Source organism: Phyllostomus discolor, chromosome 12 (genome assembly GCF_004126475.2).
Source record: "Phyllostomus discolor isolate MPI-MPIP mPhyDis1 chromosome 12, mPhyDis1.pri.v3, whole genome shotgun sequence".
Classification (NCBI taxonomy): Eukaryota; Metazoa; Chordata; class Mammalia; order Chiroptera; family Phyllostomidae; genus Phyllostomus; species Phyllostomus discolor.
This window is the reverse complement of record NC_040914.2, coordinates 27,197,061-27,217,335: the sequence shown is the minus strand read 5'-3', so window position 1 is coordinate 27,217,335 and position 20,275 is coordinate 27,197,061. Positions and strand designations below refer to the sequence as shown.

Genomic DNA, 20,275 nt, shown 5'->3' with positions numbered 1-20,275 from the left:
CATGCATGCACACAAACACACCGCTGTTACCAATAAAATGAAGAACAATAAACATTTCTACTTTCCCTTGCTCCTTTTTCTATTTAATTTTCTTGAATCTTCATCTAAGGATTGTTTTTCTCCCATTGTTTATAGAGACAGGATTGGAGAGAGAGAGAGAGAGAGAGAGAGAGAGAGAGAGAGAGAGAGAGAGAGAGAGAGAGAGAGACTTCCATGGGAGAGATCAGTTGCCTCCTGCACCTGTCTCAACCAGGACTTGAACCAGCAGCCCTGGCCTATCGGAATGATGCTCTAACCAGCTGAGCTACCTAGCCAGGGTGATACATTCTCATAGTAGGTAGGGTGACCATGAACTCTAAGGGGGGGGGGGGGGGCGGGGTGTGTCCCCTGTCACACACTCGCAGACTCAGGACCTGGTATTGAACTCTCACTGTGGGTCAACTGCATTGTTGACCATGACAGACATGGTCCTGAATCCATGGACCCAACACTCTTGGTGGGGAGTCAGAAGATAAAAGTAAATAGAATACATACACAATAATAATGGGGAGCGGGGTACCCGGTTCAGGTGCATGTTCTCCAGGTAAAGCTATTGCAATGGAGAACTACAGTGTCTTCTGTCTCAGGAGAAGAGCGAGAGTCCGCTCCCTGGTGGTTGTGTAGGAAGACTGTGGTGTCGCCACTGGCATGGCCTCCAGCACACTGAGCAGCTGTGTCCATGTCTTTTCAGGTCAGTGTCCCAGGACCCCAGGACAGGAGGCTCTGAAAACGATCTTCCTTTGAAGATAGGGTCTGGGGCTGTGGTGTCTGTCATTCTCTTCACTCTTGCTTGGACACAGACAGAGGTTGACACACGTGATCCTCACCCACACGGCCGTGGCCAATGCTGTGGCTCCTCTCTCCCTGGGATTCCCCACACAAGACAGCTTTGGTTTTGAGGAGCCCCCATCCAGCCTGGGGTGTAACTGTGTCTGATATGTACAGAGAGTGGCTTGTGGAAGCACCCTGTGCTCCACCTGAGTCCTGAGCACCTATGAGTCCCTCACACTCAACCCTGGGAGAGTGGAGTGGCCCAAGCTCAGAGGAAGAGCCCCAAGCTCCTCGGGCCTTCCTGTTGCATCTGCTGGGTGTTCGTTTCTTAATAAGTATTTCAGCACCTGTGAACGTCACTGCTCCACAGAATAGGCAAAACGATACTAACAGCAAAGGGAAATGTTTAATTTCACCCTTGAAATCCAGTGCAGGCATTGCCACCTTGTGGTCATGTCCTGTGTCACATTGATTGTCCTCAGGGTCTGGTCCAGCATCTCCACGGTGCTTCACCTGGACAGACACCACCAGAGGCTGCAGCACATTCACACCCCTGCAGCCACCCCCAATGCTCTCCAGTGGCCAGAGCCACTCACACCTTCCTGATGCTGGTGGACACCTGCATCACCTTCTACATGCTGAATTCCATTTCTGCTTTTTACGTCACTGTGCGAGACGGCCCTCATTTTCAGTGGGTGCAGACCTCCCCTAGTTGGCTTCCTGTTCTCCTGCTCTTCACCTCCCACTGCAGATGCTCATGTATCCTAGAGCTCCTGGGGTCATGAACTGTTGGAAGTTCCAATCTGTGGATGTCAGTGTTTATAATATTTCTAACTACACTGTTCAGTGATCCTTCACTAAATGCCAAAGTTGTACATAAAATCCACCATGAACTTAATTTTTAAGTTAAAATAGAATTGACACGCAACCTCGTGTAAGTGTAAGGTGCCCAGTGTGTTTATTTGATGCACTTACATTCACTCATGTGCTGCCTAACAGTGGTGATCCACCCTGAGAAATGTGTGGTTGTGCAATGTTGTGGTTGTGCACACAGCACAGAGGCACTCATGCCTGGATGGTCTCCCTACTGCTCACCTGGACTGCAGGGCTCAGCCTGTTGTTCCTGGGCTGCAAGTCTGTATAGCACGTTGTACAAAACAACTTGTACAATAATCAACACAGCAGAAGATGTCATCAAGAGATGTGGTAAACACAGGACTTCTGGCCAAGATGGAGGTGTAGGTAGACACACTGTGCCTCCTCACACAACCAAAATAAGGACACAACAATTTAAAAACAAAAAACAACCAGAACTGACAGAAAATTGAACTGTATGGAAGTTTGACAACCAAGGAGTAGACACATTCATCCAGACTGGTAGGAGGGGCGGAGTTGGGGAGCCTGGACAGAGAGGGCTCGTAGCAGAGCAGCTGGTGACCCCAGACACACAAAGTGGCAGCTGGCAGACATACCGAGGTAGTAGATTGTGGAGGGGCACAGTGCACAAGGTGGCTGGCAGACCAGGTTGTCCCACATTCACATGCAGATAAACAGGTAAAGCTGGGGAGCGAGACAGACCTCACAACCCAGTGTCCCCATGTGGGGAAATAAAGCCTCAAAACACTGATTCAAAACACCTGTGGTGTTGAGGTGCCAGGAGAAACTCCCAGCCTCACAGGAGAGTTCATTGGAGAGACCCACAAGATCCCAGGATGTACACAAACCCATCCACACAAGAATCAGCACCTGAAGGGCCCAATTTGCTTGTGGGAAACAGGGGAAGTGACTGAAATCTGGCAGAGAGCAGAGCAAGCACCATTGTTCCCTCTTGGACCCTTGCCCTACATACAGTGTCAAAACACAGCAATGTGGGTTGACCTGCCCTGGTGAACACCTAAGGCTCCATTCCTCACTACATAACAGGCACATCAAGACAAAAAAAAAAAAAAGGCCCAAATGAAAGAACAGATCAAAGCTCCAGAAAAAATATAACTAACCATTGAAGAGATAGCCAACCTATCAGATGCACAATTCAAAACACTGGTAATCAGGATGCTCACAGAATTGGTTGAATTTGGTTGCAAATTACATGAAAAAATGAAGGCTACACTAAGTGAAATAAAGGAAAATGTGCAGGGAACCAATAGTGATGGGAAGGAAACTGGGACTCAAATCAATGGAGTCGACCAGAAGGAAGAAAGAAACAACCAAACAGAAAAAAATGAAGAAGTAAGAATTCAAAAAAATGAGGAAAGGCTTAGGAACCTCCAGAACATCTTTAAACATTGTTCCAACATCCACATTATAGGGGTACCAGAAGGAGAAGAGGAAGAGCAACAAGTCGAAAAGTCATTTGAAAAAATTATAAAGAAGAACTTCCCCATTCTGGCTAAGGAAATAGACTTCCAGGAAGTCCAGGAAGCTCAGAGAGTCCCAAAGAAGTTGGACCCAAGAAGGAACACACCAAGGCACATCATAATTACATTACCCAAGATGAAAGATAAGGATAGAATCTTGAAAGCAGCAAGAGAGAAGGAGAGAGTTACCCACAAACAAGTTCCCATAAGACTGTCAGCTGATTTCTCAAAAGAGACCTTACAGACAAGAAGGGGCTGGAAAGAAGTATTCCAAGTGATGAAAGGCAAGGACCTATATCCCAGATTGCTCTATCTAGCAAAGCTTTCATTTAGAATGGAAGGGCAGATAAAGTGCATCTCAGATATGGACAAGTGAAAGAAGTTCATCATCACCAAGTCCTTATTATATGAAATGTTAAAGGGGCTTATCTAAGGAAAAGAAGATCAAAAACATGTATAGTAAAATGACAGCAGACTCACAATGATTAACAACCACACCTAAAACAAAAACAAAAACAAAATAAGCAAACAACTAGAACAGGAACAGAATCACAGAAATGGAGATCACATGAAGGGTTAGCAACAGGGGAGTGGGAGGAGGAGAGAGGGGAAAAAGGTACAGAGAATAAGTAGCATAGATGGTAGGTAGAAAATAGACAGGGGGAGGGCAAGAATGATATGGGAAATGTAGAAGCTAAAGAACTTATGACACATGGACATGAACTAAAGGGGGGAATGTGGGTGGGAGGGTGGTACAGGGTGGAGGGGAGAGAAGGGGGGCAAATGGGACAACTGTAATAGCATAATCAATAAAATATATTTAAAAAAATAATAAATAAAAATCATTAATGGATAAAAAAGAGAGTTGTTAAACACAAGGTGTAGGAGGCCGCTGAGGTCCTAACAATGCAAACTGTTTTGCAAATGCTGTTCTTTTTAATCCTCACAGGGGATATGTTTATTGATATAAGAGTGGGTGAGAGAGAGAAAGAGACAGATCAGTTTTCTCTACTTATTTTGCTGAAAACTCCTATTAACATTGGATTGAGTTTTAATGTGCACAGATGAATGAACACTTTTACTTTAGTGGTAATTTCTCATGTACAACCTTTAACATTTATAATTTTTCAGTTAATACACATTTACCATATAACTTGTATATTATCTATATCCACATAATTAATTTTATAGGTTTTGTTTACATGCATAAAAATGGAGGCAGATGGGGAGGAAAGTGAAGAGCTCAGCTCAGGGCTGACAGTGCTGGACTCCATGTCTGGGCTCTGGGCAATGAACTTGCACACCTTCCCCCACTGCTCACTCAGGGTGCTGCCCTCTGTGGAGGCCAAGCTGGGTCTTTCCCTTCTTCTGGGGTTTGGTCTTTGGTATCTCAACTCTTTGTTGATCTTAAGAAGTTCATTTTTGTATTATACATGGCATTTTTAGCTATTTTCAGTGGAAGAATTTGTCCACACCATCTAGCCACCATTTTCAAGAATGGAATTTCTAAGGTAAATGGTTGGTCCTAAAGGACAGGGTCAAAATCTGAATCTTAAATCATGATGTGAGGATGACTTGTTGGGAGGTTTAAGTGAAGGGATGTTTTGTAACTTGTTCTTTGAAAACATTATTCATGCACATACAAGAGAATTCAAACAACTCTCAAGAGTACACAAAATTAAATGAGTCCCAGTGTCCCCCTGCTCCCTCAGTCACCTAAGTCCTCTACCAGGAAACCATCTCAGTGAGTCACTTGTGATTCCTCCTCCCTGGAAAATCTCCCTGTGCTTTAATGTTGGTGTTATGTCTGTAAAAAGAGCTCAGGTCACAGACTGGGAGAAAATGTTGGCAAATCACTTGTTTTAAGCTATACAGAAGAACCCTCACACTCAACAATATGAAAACATCAACTCAATAAAAAGTGATCAATATTTTTACAGACACTTTACCAAAGAATTTATATCAGCTGTATCAACTGGAGAGGGGGTGGCTCAGTTGATTGGAGCATCATCCCATGCAGCAAAAGGTTGCGGGTTTGATTCCTGGTCAGGGCACATACTTAGGTTTAGTGTATGTTCCCCAGTACAGGAACTCAGGGGAGGCAACCAATCGATGTTTCTCTCTCTTCCTTCCTTTGTCTCTGAAAGCAATGAAAAAAAATGTCCTTGATTCAGTAAAAGAAAGAAAGAAAGAAAGAAAGAAAGAAAGAAAGAAAGAAAGAAAGAAAGAAAAGTATACGTTTATTTAAGGAAGCGGAACCAAACCCAGAACCACAGGAGAGTTGTTCCTCTAAGACCTGACTCCCAGATGGCTTCTAGGGGATGGATTACACAAGGGCTCTGGGCCATGAACTAAGGGTATTAGGGTCAAGGTCTCCATTGACTGGTCAGCACTAGGGTAGGGGGTAGTTGGTCATTACATCTGGTCCTAATTCAGCCATGAGGTTGTTCTGTCCAGTTTCACACATTTATTCCACTGGTCTCCTGAGAGTCTAAATCTTCATGAGCACATATTTGAACACATCAGATCTCCAACCACTTTCCTCACTGCAGACACCTGTCCACAGCCCTCATTCCTGCCACAGGTGACCGGGGCCCTGCACACCAGGAGCCGGGCGGACCCCCTGGATGTCCTGTACTTCATCTTGGACAGCACTGGCTTTCCTGTTCTGGCTCCCCATCACCCAGATACCACATGTTCTTTTTTAGTTTACTTCCTCATTTTCCTCAATTTTCCTGGAAGTATTTTTCAAAAGAGAACATGAAAAGTTAACAATTAAAGCTCTAAACACATGAGGAAACTGTAGGTTATCCTAGCTCTTATTCACATCTTGACTGGATATAGAACTCTGTGTTAGAAATATTTTTTTTTCTTCAGAAATTGGAAGGCATTGCTTCTATGTCTTCTAGTCTCCAGGCCCATATTTGCTGCCTCTTGAAGTTTTCAGTGTGTCTCCCACCCTCTTTCTGAAATTCCATTGTGATATGTCACAGTGCAGATACGGTTTTACCTGCTATGGTAAGAATTTGATTAGGCCACTCAAAATGTAAATTTTTGTGCATAAATTTTGAGAAATATTCTTGAAAATTTTTAACTCATTTAGTACTCATCATTATTTTTAGACAGATGTAATAAACTGGTTGGAATCTCTTGACTGATAGAATAATAGGTCTTTTCCTACTTGCCCACACTTTTAGATAACTTAGTAGGAGTACAATTGGAATCTTCCAGTTCACCTTTTGAATTATTCACTTTTATGTTAATATTTTTAATTTCTAAGAGATCTTTCCTATTCTATGGTTGTGTATAATTGTTCTGTCTCAAATGCCATTATCTTTTACATCTTTCAGATAAGACAGATACCAGTGGAAGGGGACCATAGGTCTCCTGGTTATCTGCTTCTATGATGTCAGGAATTTTTCACTCACAGCACTGGGTCATGATTATATTTCTCTGTATCATTTCTGCATGGCCCATCTCCCCCACAACAGTGCCAGAGTCGCAGAGCCAGGATCCTACTCTGGCTTTGCATTCTGTGTCCAGACTCTAACTAACCCTGAGACGGTGGAGGCCTTGAAATCCATCCTGGATGATGAACTTGACTGTGGTCTGGATGGCTAAGGTCCACAGCCCCTGGATGTCATCCTGAGCTGAGCCAAGAAGCCTCCTATCCTAGAACATTCTGGAACATTGCAACAGTTCACTTGCATGGAGTGCAGAGTCACAGAGAGGGAGGATAGTAAGAAGCTGAGCAAGTGGAGTGGGGAAATGGAGAAAAGGAAATTACAGTTGGCCATAGAGTGAGTCTGAACAACTTATAGTCAGTGGGTGAATCTCAAGACCTTATCTCCCCTAACCAAGGACATGTAAGAAGAAATGGTTTGTTCCTGTCTTCCTCCCTAACCAGAGAATACACAGCTTAAATCACTCTGGTTGAGGAAAAATAAACAATAGAAAACAAATTAATGCCATTTGTGTTAGATGAACCCAAGGACAGATGAAATCAGGGGAACAAACAACAACAACATTCGATAAAAAACACTAGAGCCACACAGACCAAAGATAAAAGTAAAACAGTGGAGCTAGCCAAAGAATAACCCCAATCCCCCTTAGTGCTCATGTTGATGCATCGGCATAACAAAAACACCCCGAAAGCTGCCCTGGCTGGCGTAGCTCAGTGGATTGAGCGTGGGCTGGGAACCAAAGTGTCCCAGGTTCGACTCCCAGCCAGGATACACTCCTGGGTTGCAGGCCATAACCCCCAGCAACCGCACATTAATGTTTCTCTCTCTCTCTCTCTCTCTCTCTCTCTCTCTCTCTCTCTCTCTCTCCCCCTCTCCCCCTGCCTTCCCTCCCTAAAAATAAATAAATAAAATCTTTAAAATCTTTAAAAAAAACACCCCGAAAGCTGATGAATATTCTGCTGATACCCTCCCCTAAGATTCTCACCCACAGAAGAGAGATAAAAACCCTCCAGACAGAGACCTGGGGCAGCTCCCTCTAGAGCTCACCCTTGGCTCCATTTCAAACATGAACTTCTTTCTTTCCTGGACTGTAAGATGCCCTTGAGATTATCAGCCAGGGGAGCAGAGGGCAGTGGCAGCTTGTCTCAGGCTTATCACCCCATCCTGTCTACAAAGCCCCCTTTTCCTCTAACTAGTGAGCTGACAGTAGCCCCGCCCTGGCTCACTTCTGTCTCTGGGAGTTTTACTTCCCAGTGAGCTGCCTGCAGCCTGACCTTAACTCACTCCTTTCCTGTAACATTCCCAGGAACCAGAGCAGACCCACCTAGGCTCTCTCCAGTGACTTCTTCTACCCTAAGTAGAAGAAGTCCTTCCTTTTTGTCACTGTCCCCAGCTTTAATAAATGTACTTTCAAAATCCCCTGACTTGGGTTGTGGAATCTTATCCAGAGGAAGTCAAGCACCCACACACCACACACCACACACCACAGGGTGGCCTGATGCGGAACCACTCAGGCCCAGGCCCATCTGCTAACAACAGCTGCCAAGGGACCCAGTGAAAGTGAGTCATCAAGGCTCCAAGAGACAACGCCCTCCCTTCGCAGCTCCACCACCTGGAACCTCTCTGAGTCTCCTTCCCCCACAAGGATCCCATATTGAGTGCCTCTTGGGTTTGCTCTGAAGATTACACTTGACCCTCTCTGTAGATCCCATGATGTCACTACCTGAAGCACGTTAAGCCATCCTCTGTCCATAGTTACCATCATTCTGTGGATTGGAGCATTAGAGACATTTCACACTTTTGCCTCTATTAAACCACAATACAAGAAACGTTCTTAAATATATATTTTTGGAGGCACGTGTGATTATCTTCTTAGGATAAATTCCCAAAAGAGGATTTCTGTGTCAAAATGTAAGCACATTTAAATTGCTGAGACCTTTTACAAAAGCATCCTTCAGGAGTTTTGTCCCAGTTGTCAACCCCTTCAACCTTTACAACAGAATGTGTTCCCTATGCTCGGGCCGATACACCACCATTTTCTTTTGTCTTTGCTGACCTGATTCATTTTAATTTTTATTCTTATTTTTCTTAATCTTCATTCTCATTTTTGTTTACATGTCTTTATTACAAATACGGTTGTTTGACATTTGCATTTCTTCTTTTCCAAATTGTTTTCTAATATTCTTCAATTTAGACTGAGTTGTAAACATTTTTAAATATTGAACTTAAGAAGGAAGGACAAGCAGCCCCAACATCAGAAGGGGTCTGGCACTTAGAGTGAGGTCCAGTGTTGCTGGGAACCAGCCTGGTCCTCACAGTCTCACAGAACATCAGCATCAGACAAGGACATCCTGAGACCACGATGATGTGAGACACAAAACACCTCCACACTGCGTGTGGTCTCAGCACACACAGAAAGGAGCCACGGTGCGGCTCACACACTACCAAGCAGCTCCCGGGCCTGTGAATAGAAGGACAGAAGGGAAGGCAGCGTCTTTCCCATCACCCCTCACCCTCGCTCCAGTCCGCCGCATCTGAGATATTTCCTGAGATGCCCAGTCACAGACTTGCCCCCTCATCCTGACGATGCCAGTCTAGAGGGGCCCCTGTACCCACAGATCCTTCTGAGATTGCCGTCCAGAGTCCATGTCCTGTCTCACTCCATCTTGCAAAACTCCCCACGCCCCTGGGGTGCACTCCCCTTCGCAGCAGCCATGCACACAGCCAGCTGTCTGCCGCAGATGCTCCTCGGGGACTTTGGTGGAAGAACACTGACACATGTTACCTTCCTCTGTCAACATTTTTATGTGTCTTTGTGTTTGGTTATGGGCATGAGTTTGGTTCTCTGGAGCATGTGGTTCACACAGAGAGTTTTATGTTCTCCTTTATGGTTTTTTCCATATGAGTCTTGCTCAGAGAATTTTTCATTCCTTAACCATAAAAACATCATATATATTTTCATCTAGGGGAGAAGGGTCTAAAGGTGATAGGCAACAGAATTGCTGAGTTTTGGAGACAACATGAGGAAGAGCAACACTTAAGGAATTCTAAGGTGGAACTCAAGCTTACATCTTCTGGTTTACAGTTTTGTAAGTATTTTCGGTCCTGCAGGTATTTGGTGTATGTTGTGTCCAATAAATATTTTCTCTTGAGTTACGTAAAGCCTTATGTGCCTGCTTATACTCACCAGGTTCACAAAGAGAACACCAAGGGTCCCAAAGTGATGTACATCAGGACTAGCTGCATTGAGGAGCGTTTTTGATCATTTATAGCCTTAAGGCATTACATCACATTTTGGTTAATGTCTACACACTCAAGTTGTTAACTACATATTAACTGAACTTTCTTGGACATGCTGTATTTTGAGGATATATTTAGACCCTCACAGACAAATGAAGGCCCATAACTTCCATGTGATGATAATTTTAGTATACGTCAAACTGTGAGTCACACAATGTATTTAGGGGTTAGGCAGAGACTTCAAACTAAATACTTTCTAGATAGGCACTGTCTGATATGATCACTACTAGATACTTGTGGCTTTAAATTAAAAGTAAATAAAGTTAAAAGTTTAACTGTTCCACACACAGGTCACACTTCAAGTGCTCAACAGCCACCTGCACTGTGGCTGCCATGTTGGATGTGCAGACACAGAACAACCCCTTGTTCCAGAACACTCTATTGGACAGAACTGCTCTTCTTGTTATCTGGGCCTCCAGTCACAGCACAAGACCCATGAAAAATGAAAGGGACAACATCATCTCTCCAACAGACAACACCAGATTTCTGTCTGGGATGTAAGTTTGTATTAAGCTTGTGTATAACAAACACAGCCAGATCACCTGTGCGTCTGGTGCCTTCAGGCACAGACTGTTCCCAGTTCCAAAGGGGAAACACCTGTCCCTCCACCTTCCTTCTCAGACCTAGGACACTCTCTAAAACCTCATCTTCAAGGGGTGAGCTTTATTCTAGAAGAATCCAAGGGCAATGCCTTCAGCAGAGTGTGGGGATGCAGGGATCTCATCTCTGGGAGAGGAAATCAGGAGGACACAAAGGCTGGAACCAGTGGGAAGACTCCCCCTTGTTTACCCACAAACAACCATTCTCAAAGTGTGCTCTGTGGAACATTTGAAGTTTCTGAGACCCTTTCATGTGATCTATGAAGTCAAAACTATTTTCATAGGATTAAGGACATCATTAGCCTTTTCACTGTGCCCACGTTTGCACAGAGGAAGACTTAGCAAGAATGGGGGCTAGGACACCCAGCTGCAGTAGCAGGCATTCTTCACCACCACCCCCTCATAAATGGGAAAACAAAACCAGTGTCACTTTAACAATGTGGTTGAAGAATTGAGAATTATTATGTTTACTAAATCAGCATATTTAAAATAACATTTAAAAAATATCTTGGCTCCCAATCAAGGTGTGCATGCAGGTGAAAGCAATATTCTCATTGCCTAACCAGCACATCAACATTTCAGCTACAGTACAAATAACCATCATTCAGAACCACCTAAAGTTTAGTGAACAAAGCTCCTACAACCAGGCAGTTTAAAAAGCCACATTGAGACCGCCAGAAAGGGTACAGACCTTGAACAAACTGGTCCCACACTCACAGGTGGCAGACAAAAGTCAGGAGAGGTATCTTGGCTACAGACGTCCCCCTGAGGAGTGAGGAATTCCAGCCCCACACGACGCTCCCCAGCCAAAAATTTTGGTGCCAGGAAGACAGGTCTCCACAACTTCTGGTTATAAAAACCAGCAGTGATTGTGACTGGGTGGGAGGGAGGCTTCTGGAGTCCCAGGCACTTCCTCTTAAAAGTTCTGCATGCACACGGACTTATCCTGAGCTCAAGTGCTGAGACAGCAGCTCAAGAGTCACCAGGGACATTTGGGAAGCAAATGAATTATCTTGCATCAGATTGAGAGCTGAGGGACAGCTGTCTCCCAGACATAAGTATTGACAGAGGCCGTTGATCCTTTTCTGAGCCTGCCCCCACTCAGAGCTGGCAGATGGATGCCATATCTGAGCCTCCAAATACCCTGGCTCTCACTCTCTTCCCCACCCTGGTAACACCCTGAAACCCCACCACACCCAACTTAAAAGGCCCACCCTGGCCCTTTCCAGTGACATTCCCCTCCAAACAGCCTGTCTTGGCTCATGTTGGTGGATTTTCCTAAAATGTCTCAAAAAGCAGCATCTGGCCTAGGCATGTGTTGTATCTCCAGCTATGTGACCTCAGGTCCAGTCCTAATGGCAGCTGGCCTTGGTGTGCACCTTGAACTCTCCTAGGCACCTCCAAGCCCAGGACAAGTAACACCAATATGCATATTGTTTTGTAGGTCATGCCAGTTGGCCCAGGGAAGGCATAGGTGATAGCTGACCATGGCCTCCCAGTCCCCAAAGGGCCCTAAGCCAGCACATCTGATGGGCAACTTCAGACCCCAGAAAAGCATCACTCAACCACTTGCACGACAACACACTAAAGGGATGGTCTCAGCACGCACCAGAGCCTCCACGGTGATCACAGCCAGTCCTCACAGCTGATCTGCCTGTGGATAAATCCCTTCCATTGCCAACAGCAACTGAGACTCAACTATAAAAGAAAGGTGCACATGGCCCACAAGAGGGGAGCCCCTGGAGTACCTAGGTTGGGTGACCAAGGAGGCTGCACCACTGGGCCCTACTCAACACCTACTACTTAAGGACACTCTACCAATACCAGGAGATATAGCAGCTCTACCTAATGCATAGAAACAAACATAAAAAGGTTGCCTAAGTGAGGAAACAAAGAAACATGTCCTAAATGAAAAAACAGAACAAAACTCCAGAAAAAGAACTAAACAAAATGGAGACAAGCATTCCACCACATGCAGAGTTCAAAACACTGGTTATAAGGATGCTCAACAAACTCAGGAGAAGAGTAGCTGACATCAGTGTGAACTCAACAAAGAGATAGGACACATCAAAATGGAGACAGAAAATGAAAAGAAAATGTTATAAATAAAAATTCGATTACTGAAATGAAGAATACATTAGAGGGAATCAAGAGTAGAGTGGTTGAAGCATAGGATGAAATAAGAGATTAGGAAGATAAGGAGGCAGAAAATACCCAAATAGAATAGCAAAAATAAAAAAATAAAAATAAGTAGCCTCTGCAACAACTTCAAACTTAGCAACATTCACATCATGGGTGTGCCGGAAAGAGATGAGAGAGAGCAAGGAATTGAAACCCTGTTCTTAAGAAATAATGATGGAAAACTTCCCTAACCTGGTGAAGGAAATAGACATACCAGTTCAGAAGGTGCAGAGTCCCAAACAAATGAGCCCCAAAAGGCTCACACCAACATACATCATAATTAAAATGCCAAAGATTAAAGACGAAGAGAGAGTTTTAAAAGCACCAAGATAAAATCAATCAATTACCTACAAGGGAGCTGTCATAAGACTGTCATCTGATTTCTCAACAGAAACTTTTCAGGTCAAAAGAGAGTGGCAACTCTTCCACTTTTCATCAAAGGACAGATAAAGAGCTTCCTGGACAAGAAATAGCTAAAGGAATTTGTCACCACCAAACTAGTATTACAAGAGATGTCAAGAGATGTTAAAAGGTCTGCTTGAAGGAAGAAGAAGAAGAAGAAGAAGAAGAAGAAGAAGAAGAAGAAGAAGGGGAAGGAGGGGAAGGGGAAAAATAAGGAGAATTTTTAAATATGAGTAATAAAATAGCTATAAGTACATATCTATCAAAAATTACTTTACATGAAAATAAATTAATTTCTCTAATATAAAGACATATGGCAGCTGAATGAACAACAAAACATACCTTATATGTTCTGTCTACAAGAGACTTGATTCAGATTGAAAGATAAACTCAGACTGAAAGTAAAAGGATCAAATAAGATTTTTCATGAAAGTGGAAACAAGCATACAAAAACAGCTGGGGCAGCAACACTTACACCAGACAAAACAGACTTTAAAGCAAATGCTATATAACAAGAGACATGAAGGACCCAGCAATTCCACTTCTGGATATTGACCTGAAAAAGACCAAAACACTAAATCAAAAAGACATACACATTCATATGTTCATTGCAATGTTATTCAAAAAAGCCAAGGTATGGAAGCCACCTATGTCAGTGTCCATCAATAGATGATTTGATAAAGAAGTGGTGCATGTATACAATGGAACATGAATAAGCGATACACACACACACACAGAATGAAATCTCTCCATTGGCAATGATGTGGATGGAGGGTATTGTGCTGAGTGAAATAAGTCAGAGAGAGAAACACAAATGCCAGATGATTGCACCTATATGTGGAATCTAAGAAATCAAGTCATCAAGCAAAACAGAACCAGACTCATAGATATGGGAACAGACTAGTGAATGCAAGATGGGAAAGGGGTGAGTGGGATGGCTAAAAAGGTGAAGGGATTAAGAAGTACACATTGATAGTTAGAGATTAGTCACAGGGATGTAAAATACAGCATAGGTAATATAGTCAATAATATTGTAATAACTACATATGGTGTCTGGTGAGCACTAGATTTCTCAGGGTGATCAGTTTGTAATTTACATAAATGTCTAATCACAGAGTTGGACACCAGAAACAAATATAATATTGAACATCAACTATAACTGGAAATTTTTAAAATTTTTTAAAAAAGAAGATAAATGTATCTTGAATTCATTATACAAATGGATCAATTTCTTAACTGTCCTTAATAAAAATGGAGAATAAAAAATAAAATATCTCCTATGATGACTGGGAAAGTACACAAACACACTTCTGCTACATTCCCAAGTGCCATGAGCCCAGGAAAGTGACCTGTGAGGGCTGAGTCAGCCTCTTCTTCACAGAACAGCAAGTTCACTTGAGAGAATGAGAGACACAGAACCTGTGATGACTGAGGTGTGGTGAACTGGTGAACACTCTGTCAAATCAACGTGAGCTTCTCCCTCAAGGAGAGTCAAGAGGCAGTTAACACCTGACAGCACTCATTGTCTAGATGGAATGAAAGCTCTCAGAGGAAAACCAGGGTTCTGGCAAATGTGTGTCTCACCATGGCAGCCAGACAGCTTCCCAGAGCTGACAGCCATTTCTACCAGGATCTGCGGTAACGTTAACAGTTGTGATTTTTGATGATGTGTCATTAAATGCACCAACACTGGGAGATCTCTATCACTTAGTGAAATGATGCATTACTTTCAAATAATCCTGCATCAGTACAAGAGCCACTCAAGCAATGTAACAGAATAGAAACATTCAATGGATTTGTTTCAGGTTCTACTTTGCAAAGAGCTTTTCAGAAGGTACCACTTGTGAAGCTTTAGTGTATGATCAAAGCTGAATACCCACACTTACATGAAAAGGTTATTAAAGATGCTCCCCCTACATATTTGTGTGAGGTTGTATAAATTTTCATTTATGGCAACCTAAATAACACAAACACAAAAGCAAGTATGAAAATCCAGCAGGCTTCTACTCATACCAACAAGCACTGAGATTTGCAAAAAACGTAAAATGTAAGCAGATCCACTCTTCTCGCTACCTTGTGTATTTAGGAAACAGTTATTTTTCTTAAAAAATTATTTCTGTAAACATATAAGTTATTAATATTGTTCTAAATGAATTTATTTTTCTCAAACCGCTTTACTCCGTGTATGGTAAATACAGATAGATATAACCCACTTGAACAAAATTATGTTGGGGATCCCCCGTATTTTGTAAGACTGTATAAATGCTGTGAAACCAAAGTGTGTGCGAGTCGCTGAATAAAACAGCCCGTGGGCTGGAACACGGTTAGACAGCGGGACAGAGAGTTCTCGAGCAGGAAGAAGGGTCAGGTCTAAGCCCCCAGGCCTGGCTCGCAGAGTGTCAGCCCGCAGACCAAGTCTGCGGCGGGGACTCCCAGTGTTTGGGTGTCCCGTTATCCCCAGAATTCCCAGCTCCATCTCACAGATCCTTTGGCCTGGATACTCATGACGCTACCCTAATTCTCACTGCCATTGGGTATCCGAACTCGAGCGAAGCCAATCAGCATCACCGTGGTTTAGATATAATGTCCTCACCTAGAATCCGAATTCCTTCTCTGTACGCTGAGGGTCTGGGTCATGGAGCCCCAAATACTGGTCCTGCTGCTTTCGGGGGTCCTGGGGCTGACCAAGACCTGGGCCTTTGAGTGCCCCTTCCTGAGGAAACGGCCCCTGAGGGAGGGAAACGAGGGGACCGCGCGGGGGCGCAGGACCCGGGGACTTTCTGTCTCCAGCGCCCCCAGCCCAGACTTCAAACCCTCAACTCCCGCCTCGGCCCCCACCCTCCCGTTTCTCTCACCCCCTCCTCTCCATGACCTTTTTCCGTCCCCGGGGCCCCGGGGCCCTACAGGGCCAATCGAGAACCCAGGACGCGCGTCCTCCCCGCTCCCAGGCCCACACACGCTGAAATATTTCAGCACCATCTTATCCGGACCCGGACGCGGGAGGTACCGGTACGTGGTCGTGGGCTACGTGGAGGACACGGAGGTCGTGCGGTTCGACAGCGACGGCGCGAGTCCGAGGCTGGAGCCGCGGGTGCCGTGGCTGGAGCAGCGGTGGGCAAAGCAGGAGGATGCCCATTTTTGGGAAGAGCAGACCCACGCCGTCAAGGACTACGGACAAAGTTTCCGAGCCATCCTGAACGACCTGCGCGCCCACTACAACCAGAGCGAGGACGGTGAGCCCCGCGCGCCGGGTCTGGGCACCACCCTCATCGCCACGGACCGGCCGGGCTCGCTGCAAGTCTGCTGGTCCGAGGGTCACCCCGAGGCTGCGAGATGCACACTGCCCACCAACCCTGTGTGGGGCGGGGGGAGGCCCTGGGGATCGTGACCCGGTTTGATTTTCATTCAGCTTAAGTTTAATCACGTGCGTGCGGACGGTCGCGACTGTCCTCCGTCAGGACTAAGTGCGCCTTGTAACCGTGGGGTCCGGGTCAGGGTCTAACACCTTCCAGGATATGAGTGGCTGCGTCGTGGGGTTGGACAGGCGCCTTCTCCGCTTGTACAGTCAGTTCGCCTACGACGGCATCGAATACATGGCCCTGAACGTGGACCTGCGCTCCGAGACAGCGACTGACGCCGATGTCCAGATCACCGCCAATCGCAATTTGGTGCAGAATCCCAATGTAGAAGGCTGGAAGCTCTGCCTGGAGGGGCTTTGCGAGTCTTGGCTCCACCTGTTCCTGGCGAAGGGGAAGAAGACCCTGCTCCGGGAAGGTACCGGGACAGGAGCCTCCCTGAGGAGGGGATCTGTGGGCTGGGGCGGCTTCCTACAAGGAGAGGAGGGAAATGGGCCAGTGTTAGAATGTCCCTCCTGCTCCGGAGAAGAGCTCCCCAGAGTTCCTTCTTCTGTGACTCACCCGCGGGACCAGCTTTCTCTAAAGGACAGTAAGGGAACCAGCCTCTCCCGGCAACACCCCACAGCGGTTCCCTCACACCCTGCAGCACCTGGTGCACCAGGACACTCTCCCTGATTCTGCAGCTGTGACCTTCTCTGGAGGCCTGACTCCTGCTTATCTGAGTCTTTCAGCCTCCACCTGAATCTCTGTCACCCCTTACAGACCTGCACACTCTTACTCTAGGTTCTCACCCTGATTCTGAAAATTTCCAGGAAATAGATTATCCCAGGTGCCTCGTCCAGGCTGGTGTCTGGGTGTTGCTCTCCCTTCCCCCACCCCAGCTGTCCTGTCCACCCTCAGGGTAGTCACATGAGCACTGCTGGAGTGTCCCATGACCATGCAAAGTTCCTGAATTTTCTCACCCTCCCCTCAGACCCTCCAAAGACACACTTGACCCACCACCCCATCTCTGGCCATGAAGTCACCCTGAGGTGCTGGGCCCTGGGCTTCTACCCTGCGGACATCTCCCTGACCTGGCAGCGTGAAGGGGAGGACCTGACCCAGGACATGGAGCTTGTGGACACCAGGCCTGCAGGGGATGGAACCTTCCAGAAGTGGGCGGCTGTGGCTGTGCCCCCTGGAGAGGAGCAGAGATACACGTGCCGTGTGCAGCACCAGGCACTGCCCAAGCCCCTGACCCTGAGATGGGGTGAGGACGGATGTGGGCATAGAGCCTCTCCTCAGGGTGTCCCTGAGCAGGGTCAGGACTCAGGCCTGAGGTTGACCTCTCATCTTCCCTTACCAGACCCCCCTCCTCAGACCACCATCACCATCGTGGTCATCGCTGCTGCCCTGGGTCTCCTTGGAGCTGTGGTCACTGGAGCTGTGCTGTGGAGGATGAAGCTCTCAGGTGGGCAAGGGGTGGGGCTGAGTTTCCCTGTCCCTCTGGGGGCCAAGCCCAGGTGGAAGTGTGCTCTGCCTTCTTAATGGGCATCATGTCCCCACTTGGGTGCTTGTTTATCTAGGGCCTATTTGCTAACACTGACTCTTTAGTGGGGCCCCGTGGGAAAGTGAGGGACACATTTGTCACCTGATGATTCTAGTGATGGGGACTGATTTCCAGCTGTCACAGGTCAGAGAAGAAAGTCCCTGTTGAGGACAGACATCCCTGTCCATGGTTTATCCAGTCCCCACATGTGTACTTTCCCCATATTTCCTGATCCTACCCTGGGTGTTCAGTCACAGTTCTGGAACCTTCCCTGTGCTTTACAAGTATGGGGCTTCTTTAGGGTCAAGGGACCCAGCCTTCCCCCTGACTTCTCACAGAATGTTTTCTTCCCACAGGCAGAGGCAGGAAGAGCTACGCTGAAGCTGCCTGTAAGTCTGGGTGTTGGGGAGGTGACATCTGGGACCCTTGGGAGAGTGTGGGCTGGAGTTTGTGAGGGGGGCTCTGCCACCCATAACTCTGCTGTTGTGTCCTCCCCAGGCAGTGACCGTACCCAGGGCTCTGATGTGTCTCTCACAGTTCCTAAGGGTGAGTGAGACCCTGAGGCAGAAATTGGGTGGCATTGGGACCAAGGGGCACAGCAGGGTTTTGGGGACTCTAGGAGTGGGACACTCTGAGCATGTGTTGGGCTGTGGGGGAATGTGACACTTCTGAGACTGACCTGAAGTTCTTCATGACAACTTTCTTTCCCAGTGTGACAGAGCTGCTTTCTACCGGACCTGCTAAAATAGTCACTGCAGCCTCTCCTTGGGATTTTAAGGATCCCTGAGTCCTGTTTCTGCAACCAGCATCTGAACATGTCTGCATTATATTAAGTTAGCTATATATTTATATACATAGTCTAAACAGAAGAGACTTAGATTAAGAGCTCCAAGGTGTATTGTTTCTGGTAGGTGTTATTGTGTCTCCATCTTCAGTCTATTTGTTAAGCTGTTCTAAGTCACTTTACCTTCACAAACTTACCATGAGGTGTGGAGACAACCCAAGAGGGACAGACTGTCTGCCACCGGACAAAGGGACCACATGGCTCCCCACTGATGTTCCCTGTGACCACCTGTGCTCCATGGACAATTAAGGGTTTCTTCTTGCACATCTGAATATGACCTTCTGGAGCCTCTGGCTTTGGCTGGTTGAGTTCCCTGATTCTAACAAAGTGCTACTTTGTTGCCTAGGAGCCTCCCCAAGCTTCCTGGACTGCCTCTTATAGACCTCAGGGGTGTCCGTGTGGGGCCCAGAGAGTTGACCAATCTGATGATGAGAACACCTACTTAAGGCAGGAACTGTTCCAGCGTCCACTGTCCTTAATCCACTGTAGACACTGCTCTCATTCTAGAGATGCTGAGTCCTGGAAGGTCATGACCAAGGAGCTGATGTCCTTAATGGCTTCTTCTGAGAATTCCTCCCCAAGAGAGAGCCCTCGGGCTACAGGATCATTGTGGCTGCTGGGCTGAGAACAGAATCAGGAGACAAGGGACCAGCGAGACAGGAGGGAAAGGTGTGGGGAAGATCCCATGGGTCCAGGCTGCAGGTGCTGGGTGTTCTGACGGGGCTGTGAGTGGTGGAAATAGTGAGAAGGGACTGGACACTGAATGCATTGGGAAGATGATTCCTTCACAACATTTCCTAAGGATTCAATCTGGGGTGTGGGAAAGGAGTCAAGGGGGACACCCCACCTTTGTACTGTGCCAGCAGAAAAGCAGGGTTATTATAAGCAGAAAGTGGGAAGACTCTGGCAGGAGCGTGTTTGGTAGAGGGGTGGGTTTTTCAAAAATTCAGATGAAGAGAGGGTCAAGTTGAGACATCTGTTAGAACCACCAGTGAGGTGTCAGGTTGGACAGATGAGTGTGGGGACCTTGAAGAGAAATGTCTGGGCTCAAGACATAGGTGTGGAGGAGATGCTATAAGAATGACATTTAAAGCTGTGAGTGTGGATGAGGCCACCAAGGGAGCCAGGACTGTGGAAGAGGAAGAACAAGGAGTGGACACTGCACCCACCTGTCCGGACAGTGGGAACATTCATCCTGGCAGCTCATCAGGTTGGTGAGTGCCAGGTCTCCTTGTCATACAGTCACCATTTGGTGTTTGTCATTCATTAGGAACTTACAGGGAGATATTCTGAGACTGTCCTGCTGTGCTCTTCACCACTTCTACACTCACCCTCCTTAGCCCCTCTCATAACTTCCACCCAAGTCAAGGAAAATATAATCGTTGTCCTGTATCAGCCCTGGACACTTATGAGTAGGGTGTAGAGTACAGCACA

The 20,275-nt window shown here is 46.2% G+C and overlaps 2 protein-coding genes across 2 annotated transcripts in view; one reads left to right on the top strand and one right to left on the bottom strand.

Annotated features, from left to right (window-relative positions):
• LOC114510749 (patr class I histocompatibility antigen, A-2 alpha chain-like) overlaps positions 1 to 20,275 on the bottom strand; it is a 512,772-nt gene that overhangs the window by 202,090 nt on the left and 290,407 nt on the right. The window lies entirely within an intron of this gene.
• Positions 15,727 to 18,461, top strand: LOC114510832 (patr class I histocompatibility antigen, A-126 alpha chain-like). Its single transcript, XM_028529306.2, has 5 exons — positions 15,727 to 16,346; positions 16,609 to 16,887; positions 17,443 to 17,718; positions 17,815 to 17,919; positions 18,354 to 18,461. Exons 1-5 carry the CDS (start codon positions 15,749 to 15,751, stop codon positions 18,449 to 18,451), a joined length of 1,356 nt encoding a protein of 451 aa, XP_028385107.2. The 5' UTR covers positions 15,727 to 15,748; the 3' UTR covers positions 18,452 to 18,461.